General features: G+C 51.3%; 1 protein-coding gene across 1 annotated transcript in view; it reads right to left on the bottom strand.

Annotated features, from left to right (window-relative positions):
- LOC144736023 (xaa-Pro aminopeptidase 2-like) overlaps positions 1 to 12,800 on the bottom strand; it is a 49,273-nt gene that overhangs the window by 11,377 nt on the left and 25,096 nt on the right. Inside the window, exons 7-16 of the mRNA XM_078618660.1 lie at positions 12,100 to 12,246; positions 8,859 to 8,960; positions 7,504 to 7,585; positions 6,725 to 6,920; positions 6,020 to 6,109; positions 4,469 to 4,578; positions 2,954 to 3,031; positions 1,299 to 1,370; positions 634 to 694; positions 238 to 307 (exon numbers count right to left, since the gene is read on the bottom strand). Coding sequence (XP_078474786.1) covers positions 238 to 307; positions 634 to 694; positions 1,299 to 1,370; positions 2,954 to 3,031; positions 4,469 to 4,578; positions 6,020 to 6,109; positions 6,725 to 6,920; positions 7,504 to 7,585; positions 8,859 to 8,960; positions 12,100 to 12,246 — 1,008 coding nt within the window. The remainder of the gene's footprint in view (positions 1 to 237; positions 308 to 633; positions 695 to 1,298; positions 1,371 to 2,953; positions 3,032 to 4,468; positions 4,579 to 6,019; positions 6,110 to 6,724; positions 6,921 to 7,503; positions 7,586 to 8,858; positions 8,961 to 12,099; positions 12,247 to 12,800) is intronic.

The raw sequence follows: 12,800 nt of genomic DNA, 5'->3' as shown, positions 1-12,800 counted from the left end.
CCTCACCACGTACTGACTGACGTCACAGGCAACGAATAGGTCATTAGCCCCGCCCCTGGCCCTGCTTGGCCCCGAGCCAGATTCAGACTTCTTGTGAGGCCAACAGCGCTGCACGGCTTGGTGCTGGCTTGGCATGGCAAAAAGCCCCAGTGGAGAAACCACCCGTGGCGAGATGGGCCTCGTGCTGGCTCGAATGCGGCAGTGGGACGGGCCGCGAGTGTGGAAGGGGCGACTCACCGAGCGTGTTGTCGGGAAAGATGGCCTGGCTGAGGTCGATGCTCCCCATCAGCACTCGCGTGTACGCTTCCTGTGCCGGGGTGGAGCGCCACAACCGTTAAGACAGAAACCGTGTGGATAGAGACGCAGGCAGTGCCTACATCTCGATGTGGATTTGTATGTATATCTAACAAGCGGGGTTTGATTTGATTGGGGGGTTTCCCTGGCTCTGATTTTTATTTTTTATTATCTCTGAGACTGCATCTTTAGTTTTTATCTTCAAGTGGGATACATTCATCCCTCCCCCTGATAACAGATTTTGTATTTACATTGCCAGGGTTGAGCCTGGTGAGTGCTTGAGTAGGAGCTTAGTGCTTGAGTGGCTGCTTGGGATTACCAGGTGATGGCAGCACCCACCTTCATGAAGTCCGTCGGGACTCCCCAGTGCAGGGTGCGAGTGATGTCCGTTGTTCCATCTCTGCAGGGGAGTGTGAGGGATACACGTGTGGCACAGGGCACGTGAGAACTCGGGCCTTTGGGCCGCCAGCAGTAAGATGGTGGGGCGGCTCGTCAGAGCTGTGGTTGAATAGCTGTCCACAGCGTGAGAGATGATTTTCCAATTGAACAGTGAGCGTGGCACGTATCTCCTGTCTTACAACTCTGAGCCAGTGGTGGAATTTCCACGTTCTTGTGGCCTCTCTCCTGGTCACCCGAACTCGCTTGTATTCAGGCGGCTACTCTGACCATTTAGCCAGTGGTGCTGCTAGGATAAATCAAATGATTCGATTTTTGATGTATAAACTCCTAGTGAGGTGACAGAGGGGAATAAATAAACGAGAGTGAGGAATGTCGACAAAAGTTGATGCGGTGCGATGAGATATGTCGACAGGGGACAGATGAAGTGACGAGAGAAAATAGTCAAGATAGCCACGAGAGAGATACATCTGTTGTGTGGATTAGAATTTTAATTCAAGCTTACGTTTAGTTCACTTATACATTTCTCATGAATTCTGGGACCCCTTGGGCTGCTTGGGGCCCCTGAGGTTTGCATAGGCCTAGCGACGCCACTAGCGACAACCCACCGGTATTGACCTCCAGAGTCGAACAGGTACATCTCGCTGGCGGTCAGTTTCCGGTTCGTCTCATTGCTGGCACTGAAATGAAACGGCGCGTGGTACTGAAACACGTCACGGCAACTCGTGCACCCCACCAAACAACAAAGATCCCCCGTATAGCCTTTATAGACAGTCGGGGCAAGTGCTGTTAGCGAGCACCTATGAAGGCCGGAACGACACATAAGGGGGTGGGGTGGCCAGCACCACGCCCAGCCGCCTTTGTCTCACCAGTGGCGATGTTTTACGCACCGCAGCAGGTACTCATTTGAGGCTGAGTCAACCTAGGGGAGGCCCAGGACCGGTTTAAATAATCGTCACTGGTGTTGGCCATGAGCGAGAATCAAACTCGGGTCACCAGGTTCATAGCGCAGCGTGCTAACTCCTATACTACCGCTCCCCGCTGAAAAACCGCGACACGACTGTATCCCACCACCACCACAATGACCAGCACGACGTTTGTTTACCTGAAAACGCCTCGCTCAGTCTCAGGACTCTCTTGCAGGACGGTACTGCCAAGCTGTCGCAGTAGGGGGCGATGTTTATGCGACTGTTGCTGCTGTGATCCCAATTGAGTCATTTTACAACGTGATTTTTCAGCATTGAGATATTTGTTTTGCCGACACAGTGACCTTGCGTGATGCTGAGCGATGGGAAGCAACTGGAGAAACCACAGGATCCCCGTGTCAAACAGGGGCAGAACGAACTCCACACGGAGGTGCCCCAGGCGAGAATCGAACCCTTTTCACTGTGACGTGAAACTATTACCACTACGCGGCTGCCACCATGCCACCCACAAGAATGATGTATCGCTGTACAACACGTGTTCATAAGAATTTCATTCGTGGTGTGAAATCCGACAGCTGTCAAGGTATAATTACACATGGTCCTATGTGCTGTGCTCTGCACGTCCAAGAATTGAGCAAATGCTTTGATCGATGTGGCCGGTTCTCAAGAGGCCGAGAGCTGCTTTATATTGAATCGTCTCTACTCCCTGTTACAGACCAACAGATGCACAGAGCTCCTGAAGCACTGCACTGTGGCTCATCTCCTCTGAAGCCACCATCAAAAGAGTTGAGCAAATGTCAAATGTACCCGACTGACAACAGCAATAGTATACACAACAAGTTGACCCGTTTCATTATTATTAGGGATCTCCCCTCCCCGTGGTCCCCCCCTTCTAGTCTACCCCCCATCCTGCCCCCTCCCCCCACCTCTCCAAGTCGGAAGGGACCCGCACCTGCCTCGCGCCACCAGCCCCAGGGCTCTCCCCTTCCCCTGCTTCAGCGTCTGTCCCAATCCATTGCCACGCTCCCCCTGCGCGCGCCTCTGGTTAGACCCTGGCCCTTGAAGCCTCCTCCAACTCGCCCTCGCGGGGGCCTCGACGATTTCCTCGAGGTGCAGTGCCCACCGCCTGCCTCTGCATTGGCGCCAGCCAGAGCCCTATGCAATCGTTAACGTCGCATAGACCCGGCTATGCAACCTTGCGACTTTAGCTGCACGGTGGTGCTCCCGTCGCTGATGGTGTGTTTCTGCACAGCCTACTGCACTCTCCCTACCTGCACGTGTCTACTGTGACCCATTCCATAGGTGATGCAGTGCACAGCATTGGCCCTCAATGGCACCTGTAGTGCGCCAGCGCGCCGTTGAGTCCACTTGCAGAGATGGTTTCAAAACTGGGACCCTCGGAAAACGCTTGATTCCTGAAACAAAATGACAACACACGTCGGTTAGCGTAACACGGCGTTCTCTTGCTCATGGAACCCCACATTGAGATTGTGTCCTTCTGTGGTTACTGTGCAGCAGTGACCTAAGACCAACACCAGTAACGGTTATCTTAACCAGTCCTGAGCCTCCCCTAGCTCGACTCAGCCTCAAATGACTACGTACTGCGGTATAAAAAACATCGCCACTGGGGAGACAAAGGTGGCCGGGCGTATTGTTGGTCATCCACTCCCTTCATGCGCACTTGTCCCAAAAGTCTGCTTAGGCTATAAGGGGGATCTTTGTCTTTGTCGTATTCCAAAGTTCAACTCAGGCTTTGCTTAAAGGGTGGATATCTGTAGCCATCCGAGGACTGGCGACAGGCCACGTGGTCGTTGTGAACGGGTCCCCTGGTGGTCATGACGACCTTTCTGCTGGAACTGCGATTGACGACGTGTCTCCAGAGGTTCCACGTTGAGTTCAATACACAAGAATGTAAATCTGAAACACGAAGCATTTACCATCAGCTATAGATACCCGTACGTGCTACCTCGGGCCCCCTGCCTCTCACAGTTGACCACGGGCCGGGAGGAGAGGCAGCGTCGAACCCAGTGACATGAAGAATGTTGTCGGGAGGCTGGCGTGCTGTAATCATCAGCACACCGGACTTGCAACCCAGAGTTCGCCGGTTCGATACCATCTCCTGGCAGTTTAAATTCCGGTTCAAGCTTTTTTAATTATAAAATCCCCCCCCCCTTCTGCACCGATGTCCACCCAGCAGTGTACATTGGCACACCACAGTTAGTCTACGATCGGCATTTCGCGCGTGGTGAGGTAAAGTCTGGGTACTACGGGGAGGTCCTCGTCCACCAGAAGTGCACTGCGTGGCTTCCATCGCTTGAACAATATTGGCTCGTCGCGAGTGGGTGCGTGTGAGGAGACTGAATGAGGGAGTGTGGCCGTGGCTGATGGGTAATGGGTGTGGTTCTCTAGCCACTGGGCTTCGTTTTAATCTGGAATAGTTCAAACCGTTGTGCCGGGATTTTATTGATTCTGATTCCGTCTCGCCTCACTTATTTCAGATATCGTGATCTAAAGCCATACTGATGACAGAGGTGCGTCCAAGCATCTCATCTGTATAAACCTGTGCATAGGATCGTGTTGCCCTGCCCTTTGCTGTCAATGCAGCCCACAGCAGCCTAAATATGGATACAATAATACAGGACTATAATGGATGAGGCATTCCGTGTATTCTTGTGGTAGTGCCTTATGCCGACCATCCCTACTCCAAGCCAAGCAGCGTTCTGGATCCCACCGAGTAAGAATATGAGGCCAGCCTGGCAGTGCTATGGATACAGGATCGTATCAAAAGCTAGTGGAGGGGGTGGCGATGGTGGGCTGGGGATGGGTCTGGATGGCGCGGGAGGAGTCTGGACCCGCGCAGGAGGTCCAGGTGCAGCTGGCCCGACAGCTCTGTCACCGTCCCCTTGGGCACGTTCTCCTCCAGCCACACCATGTACTGGATCACCGCCACAGCATCGCGTATCTGTAACACAGACCAAGATCCCCCCCGTCGCCTTCAACAGACTGCTGTGGCAAGTGCTGTTAGTGAGCACCTATTGAGGCCGGTACGGAGCATGAGGTGGTGGGTGGACAGCACCACGCCCTGCTGCCATCGTCTCTTAAGTGACGACATTTACACACCGCACCAGGAACTCATTTGAGGCCGAGTCGACCTAGGGATGCTGACGATTGTTTCAGATATTCGTCACTAGTGTTGGTGGCCATGAATGGAAATCACACTCAGACTGCTGCGTTTGTAGTGCAAGGCAATAACCACTACACTACCGCTCCCCATGCATCTGTAACACGCACGTGCACACACGCATACATGTTCATGTGCTTTAGGATAGATCAGATGAAACAGAGTCTGCTAGACTGAGTCATGAACCATTGTAGTAGCAATATAAGAGTGATAAGGATGTGGCTATCCACCCGTGAGCGAGTGAGTTTAGCGAGTCAGTGAGTGTTGCATCATCAATCAGCATGACTGCTGCTTTACCTTGAATTATGTTAAGTGCAGAGAGGTAGGAACTGGACAATCTACCCCAGATATGACTTCAGTCTAATGTGTCTTGTACAGCAGTGATAATTGCCCATTGTCTAGAGTTAGACCAATGCGTTGATGCCATTTTAGCCATATCGGTAACATAGCCATTACTGAATATGACACTTGAGATATCGTGCCAAGCTAACTAAAGACGCCAATTAATACACGTGGCAGTATGGACACAAAGAATACTGGAGACAGAAGAAACCATGTGGATCAGAGAACAAATCCAAAAGCAAACACATCATCTTGACTGTTAAGAAAAGAGAGTGGGTAGAAGACATCACTCGAGGGCATGGTGGTTGGTGGTCGAGACTAGTGATGGAGCAGCAGCCAAAGTCGGGGAAAAACTCGGAAGGATGTCCACCGTGGAGATTGAGTGACCAGTTCCAAACAGTGAGAGATGGCGACGGCTTGGTGATGCCTTCATCCAGCAGTGAACAAATCATGGCTGACGATGATGATGATGCAGTGGTTGTGAAGTAAACGACAGATTACCCAGCGTCCCCCTACCCTGCTGTCGATGGCGTTGACATCCGAGAGGCTCAATAAAATACAGCCACGTGAATGAGCGGCAGAGCGAGTGGCTCGCAATCGGGAGGTCGTTGATTCAGGGGTTGATTCAGTGCCATCGTCCATCTCGGAACGATAAAATAAGTACCACTTGGTGAGGGAGCCAACAGTGGTTGTTGTATGGATAGACTCGCCCCAGGCATCGGAAAGAGGAATTTCCACCGCCGGCTTAGGGTTGTGAACGGGGGAGATGACCACCGTTCCAATGCTCATGTAAGCAGGGCCTCCGTCACTTGGACGTCGTGTTGTCAACTGCAGGCGCCATCGACCCCGCCGCGTGCGGCTGTGCGGCGCCGCGACTCACATGCGATGACTTGAGAGCCTCCCGCTCGTGCGGGTTCTTGACGGCCTTGGTGAGCTGCACGGGGGAGAACTGCTCCATCACCAGCTTCTCCTGCAGTGCCACGGCCGGAGGGACGGGAGATGGCGGACTCAGCGCACACGCCACAATCACCAGCAGGGCACGCCCAGACGGTCTCGCTGCAGCGTTGTCCACGTGTGTGGGTTACCAGCTAGTCCTATAATTAAAAGTCCCACATTTTGTGAGTTCACTACTAAGGCTAGGTGCACATTTAGGCCATGTGAAGTGTCAATCGCTCTTTGGCAGGAGTTCACGGGACAGAACCAGGTGCCATGGGTTGACAGACTGATACACACACATAGCAAACACATAATGACACATATATAAACACGTTAACTCTGTAACTTTCATAATTAATATTGCACCTAACAAATACATAAATAAATGCGTATATTTATTGTATTGCACACACTGCCTTTTTTGTATGAAGCACCGTAGCCCGAAAAGTTTCAAATGTTGTGCAAGTGAGTTTCAATTCAGTATATAAATTAGCTGAGATTGGTAACTTCTTTGACGTTGCCTGGGGAGACCGCTCCGCCTGTGTGGGACCTTTACTCCGGGGGAGGAGAACCGTAGAAGCGTTCTCATTCAGCGGACCGAAGAGCGGCGCGATCGTTGGACGCTCCCGACGCCGGCGTGGGCTCTGACCTTGGGCAGCAGGCGGTAGATGCCGTAGGTGGTGAACTCCTCCCCGGCCCACACGCGCACGTCGCCCTTGCCGTAGGTGAGCAGGTCCGAGCGCACCGCGCCGTAGTCCCGCAGGCTCAGCGGCCCCACGGGAGACTCCGTGTCGTTGAAGATCGCATGCAGCTCGTCGCCCACCTTGTGGAGGTCCAGGTACAGCCTGGAGGGAGCAGGGGGGCAGGAGGAGGAGGAGACGCGAGGTGAGTCACTGCGATCAAAATAAGCCAGGACTTGTGGCACTGTTGGGGTGGCTTCTGCGCTCAAGCTTACGACTGCCTCCGTACTCGGCGAGAAGGCTACGAGTTTGACACCGAAATCGTTTAGTTTGTTGCCCTTCATCCGCACCTCCGATTCGCGTTGTTGGCTACGTACGGTTCGAAATAAGTTCAACGTACAATATGTACAAGCACATTAGATCAGGCACTTCCTATCTTTACCCATTTAGTCACTACGTAAATACGATTATGTAGTATTCACGAACTAATGCACATCAGTGATATTATATTGATTGGGCTTGGGCTGGACGTACACAGCCAAAATTGACGACGGTCGGCGTTGGAGACTAACGACAGAGCGACAGCTAAAGGAGGGAACGCGACCAAGAGCTCGTCCACCGCAGAGATGAAGCCATGAAATCGGTTTGCGTTGTTTGTTGCACCACTCATAGCGAATAGCAACACACGGCTTTGCGAGGGCTTCATCCAGCAGTGGATTGATCATGACCCAGGACGGTGTGTGGCTACCTGGTTTCGTTGAGCGTGAGGAAGGCGTAAGCGAAGAAGAACGGATTGTAGGGGATGTCATTGCAACGGAGGTTGAACAGCCCTGCTTGTGGAAAATGATAAGCACACGCACACACACACGCACACACACACACACGCACACACACACACACGCACACACACACATACACGCACGCACACACACACAGACACACACACGCCACACACACAGGCACACACACACGCACACACGCACGCACACACACACAGACAAGCACACACGCCACACACACACGCCACACACACACGCACACACATGCACATACACGCACACACTTTTGTTGGCGAGCACGTATAAAGAATGACATGGCGCAGGTAGTGTAGCCAGTACCATGCCTAACCACATTTGTTTCCCCTCTGCCGATGTTTACATACAACACCGGGTACTCAGTGAAGGCTAAGTCAACCTAGCGAAGGCCTATGACCGATCCCGATAATCACCAATAATGTTAGCCGGGGATGTTTAACCCGGGTTGTGGAGAAGTTTGTGATGTCCACGAGTGACCTGTTTGTGATGCAGTTAACCAACTCCTAGGCCAGGTTCGAAAACCAGTAGGTGGAGGAAGTATACTTCAGCAGCCTCCTGGAGCCAATATCTCCTGGGCAATTCCTCCCCCCTCCTCACTTCCCTTTGATCTCAGGGTCCTGGGCAGGATCTGCTTGGACTGGGTGCAAGTGATCCCGATGACCCCTCTGCTGGGGCAGGAAGCCCAGGTTTCCCGAGCTGGTGGAGATGTCCGTGGATAGCTCTAGGTGGTTACTGCCGGATCACCCTGTGCCCTCCACACACGAGCCTAAAGCTGTTCAGGCTCGCGGCACAAACAACAAATGGCAAGCGCTCGAGAGAAAAGGATCTGGTCACGGAAACGTCCAGGCCATGAGAGTGGCATCTGACAAACATGTCACGGGTATGATGTACCAGTACTGTACCATTGGAAATCGATTGGTATTTTGTTCCGTGATAAGGAGGTTCTTGTTGGAGATCATCCCATACCATTACTGCTGGAGTTTTTGCTCTGGAAATTTGACAATGGCTTGGTTGCATCGACAATCAATATTTGTTTTGTGTGAAAAATGATTATGAGTTTTGTGACAAAATATTACATTAATTACCATGATAATATGATAATGCAAATTATGTTGATGGTGTTGGTTATGATGATGATGATAATATAATTATAGTGGTGATGGTGATGACAGTGATGCTGATAATTGTGTACATTTTTGGTTAGCGATGATGGTGATTGTGTTATTGATGATGCTAATTATGATTGTGTTATTTATGATGATGATGCCGATGATGGTGCGTCACTCACAGGCACACTCATCAAGTGCGGACAGGATGAGAGCTGTGGGCTTGAGCGAGTGCTCCCGCATTAGTGAGCGCGTCTTCTCCACCTTCTGCACCCACGTGCTGCCTACACGCGCCGGTCATCACCATCACAACCACGATCACCACCACGATCAAGACCACGATCACCACCATCACCATGTTTACCACTATAATCATCATCACATTAATTATTTCTAGATTTGTAGCTTTCATGGCTGGAAGGATTCATACGCTTTGGTTTTTTCGGTAAAGTCACGTAGGTAAAAAAAAAATTCAAACTAAATTAAATCATTTCATTTATTTTCCCTTATTTTTACCTACGTGACTTTACATTTGTAGAGCTTGAAACAAGTGTCACGCGCTGGGTCGATATGCGCACATGTGGCGGACAGTGAGGGCGAACGAGGACACAGGGCGCTGATTGGCTAGCCGTTGTTGTTGTACAAATTAAGGTGGCGTGATAGTTAAGGGGGCCGCAGGTGGCCGGGAGTAATTGAGGATGCAGGGCGCTGATTGGATGAGAGGGACTGTTGTCTGACATTGGCGCCGGCGTGTCTGGAACAACAACGCCACGTGGCACCAGGGGCTGGGGGCGAGTGGCGTCGCAGGGGATGACCTAATTAATTAAGGGTAATTGGTTCGGGGATAAAGAGTGAGATGGTGGAATTAAACGGGAGTTGGTGCCTGGGACGAGAGACGAACGGATGGAGAGACGGAGCAGCGGATAGAGTGAGTATAGCGTAGGGTAGCAGTGGATAGAGTACAGTATAATGTAGCAGTGGATAGAGAGAGTACAGTATAGGGTAGCAGTGGATAGAGTGAGTACATCGTAGGGTAGCAGCAGAGTAACGGAAGCATCAGTGGAGAGAGAGACGACGGAGAGTTACAACGGAGTGGGATGACGGAGTTAATAAAGAGCAGCCGAGCTGGAGAGAGCGGAGAGGAGAGTCGCTGGAGGAGCAGGGGAGAGCGAGCGAGGCCAGCAGAGCGCAGCGAGCGAGCGGAGGGACATTGAGTGATGTTGACGGGGAGTTGTGGGTTGGAGTGTACAGCGGAACGTTGAGCGGTGTCGACGGGAGAGATGTGGAACTGTATGATTGAATAAAGAACCGAGAAAAGACAAAGAAGCTGTCGCGTCGGTACGAGCACTACACATTCATTATTGTCATCATAACAATCGTAATCATAATAATCATCACCATAGCATTCGTTATAATAAAACAAATATTATAGTCATAACAATCAATAATAATAGTGTGTATGTCTGCATTTGTGTATGTGTCCATGCTCCCATGTGTGTACATGCCTGTGTGTCTGTTCGTGTCCGGCAAAACAACCCCCTACTTCCTCGCGGTGCCAGATGGGCAACACTGTCGTGGACAATGCTATGGGGAGAGGGCCAATGCCCATTGGCCTCTCCCCTCATGGTGTCTGTGACCACCACAGTGGCTAAACGGGGGCTCTGGATGGGTGCGAGGGGCTGGTAACCCCTCCACCCTCAATTTATTACCACGAAACTACGAATTAAACATAAATATGTAATAAATAAGCTTGTGCCGGAGGCCCCGGGGGGACAGCCGTCTATGACGTCTCCTGGCCAAACCCCAATTGGCGGAGCCAGAAGATTGAATCTTCACCCTCGGGGCTCCTCCAGAAACAACGAAAAGCCACTACGGATGGCCACGTGGAATGTTCAAATGCTCACTGCGGAGGAGAGGCTGCCACTCCTGGGTCTGCCCCGTGACCTCCTGCCAGCGGGCGTTCGACACTTCACGTGAACTCAAGGTGCACATGGCCTGGCACAAGCGTCGTGGTGACGTCACCGCCACTTAGTGGCGAATGGCGGTTGTTGATGTTGTTGTCTGTTCGTGCCATGTGCCTGTGTGTGCATAAATGTCTCTGTTATGTTTGGCAGCGACTCAATAATTATAAATGTGTAGAGGGTACTCGTCTTTATTCTGCGTACGGCACAGCACAGGCCAACGTTATCGGCTTCCTCTCCAAGTACACACTTAGATATTACATTCTACAGACTACACACACAGTCGATCACACGGCGGGTTCTGCCCGCCCGCTCCCAGTCTCGCCGCTGGCTGACGGCATGCCGGGGAGGGCGGTGGAGCTCCGCCGGAGATCCGCCACGTGGCCGAATGACGGAGAGAGATGACGGCGAGCAGCGACGCAGTCCGAATCCAAGACTCCCCACACCAACCCCGAGTCCTCCTCCGCCTCCGCTTATATTGCCGCAGGCGCTGCTAGGCTCCGCCTCCGGCCACGCCCTCTTGTGGAACTTTCTAGCCGGTTCTCGGAGTTTCTCGGCCGGCCCTGTAGATACTTTCCCCTTTGGGGATTGGATAATGTTTATAATGGTGCCTGTACCCGTGTTTCCCTTTACCAACCAGTAGATATCACTATCTCATCACAAATAGACTAAGCGTGTTAATGTATACGATTTACATCTGGGCCTGGGCAGGCTCGTATTTAGGCAGAATTCACGGCTCTAAAACGGGAGAGTTAAAACACGGTACAGTTTCCACAAAATTCTTGGCTCGACAGAATTTAGTGCGGCATCACTAGGCCTAGTAGAGGAAGAAGAATAGCAGTCCGTGACCAATTTAGGACGAACAGAAGTTTGAAGAAGTTTTTTTTTTAATGAGTAACGGCTGATGAAAAAGGATGGGCTTCGGGGACTGTCTAAAATAAATTAGAAATGACCACTTAGGTGGCCAAATCCCGGATAGCCACCACAAATCTGCTGTTTTGTTTAGAACTGCTTTTTGTGTTTAGTTTGTTGTCCTTTCCCGGCATCTCTGCTTAGCACAATTGGCTACGTACAGTACGACGTAAGTTCAACATACATACAATCTTAAAAATGTCAAACCTCAAGTTTTCACTTATCATATAAAAGCTGCATCTGCTGCCTCTATGGGGTTTTGTTGAGTTGAATACATTTCTTAAATTACAAATATTCTAAGATATTGGTTTCATTGTCAACATCGGTTCAGCCGCTTGACTCTCAGTGGCAGGGAATGTGGGGAAGTGCTGCCCCCTGCTGTGTGGAGCGGAGCTCACTTTACGACATCTCAGAAGCAGTTCTTCAATGCTCTCTTCTGCGGGCCGTTCTCTAACACGAAGCACAATCGGAATGCAGCTGTGGGGTGGCAGAACTATAAATAAAGCGTACAATTTACTTCACCTCAAAAAGGGTCACGAGGTAGCTTTACCGGTGAACTTGTCAGGTAGGTAGTAGATTAAGGTGCTGGATGTTGCTGGCCGCTCGGCGCCCCACACCACGTCCACCAGGTTGGTGTCCACAGGGATGAGCAGTCGGCCGGCTTCAGACAGCGGAGTATTGAAGCTGTTCCACTGGTCTGTGTTCACACATTCAGTTATAATGCTAGTGGTGTGGGCAAGGCTGAGAGCTGTTCTTCGTGCAGTACATATCACTGTTATCAAATAAAATAACAGGTTTCTCTCGCTTTATGTGGGTTCGGTTTGTGCGATATCATGGTGTATATGCGGCTAACCTATTTCCATCCAAGATTCGCTCTACTATGCGGTCGGACGAGGGACAACATTGCATGTGTACTGTGCGCGTGTACTGTGCGTACGTGTGCTGTGCATGAACTGTGCTTGTACTGTGCGTAGACTGTGCGTGAATTGTGTGCTGTGTGCGTTTCTCAGCAGGCAGCTCTCGTGTGGTACATTGTGGGTAGGTGCCTCGGTTCGTTTTATGCAATTTCGCTTTGTGCGCCCCTAATTTGGAATCACATCGACCGCGTAAAGCACGGGAGACCGCAATGTTCCGGCCTGCACGAATCCTCGTGTTGTGAGAGATGTCTGCCGTTGCTCCGTGGGGCCGACCTCACAGAGCGAGGTTAAGTGACTCGAGTAAGAGATCAAAATAAGCAAACAACACAAACGC

The sequence above is a fragment of the Lampetra planeri genome, chromosome 58, assembly GCF_965212315.1.
Source record: "Lampetra planeri chromosome 58, kcLamPlan1.2.h2, whole genome shotgun sequence".
NCBI classification, from domain to species: Eukaryota; Metazoa; Chordata; class Hyperoartia; order Petromyzontiformes; family Petromyzontidae; genus Lampetra; species Lampetra planeri.
This window is presented reverse-complemented; position numbering and strand designations above follow the sequence as displayed.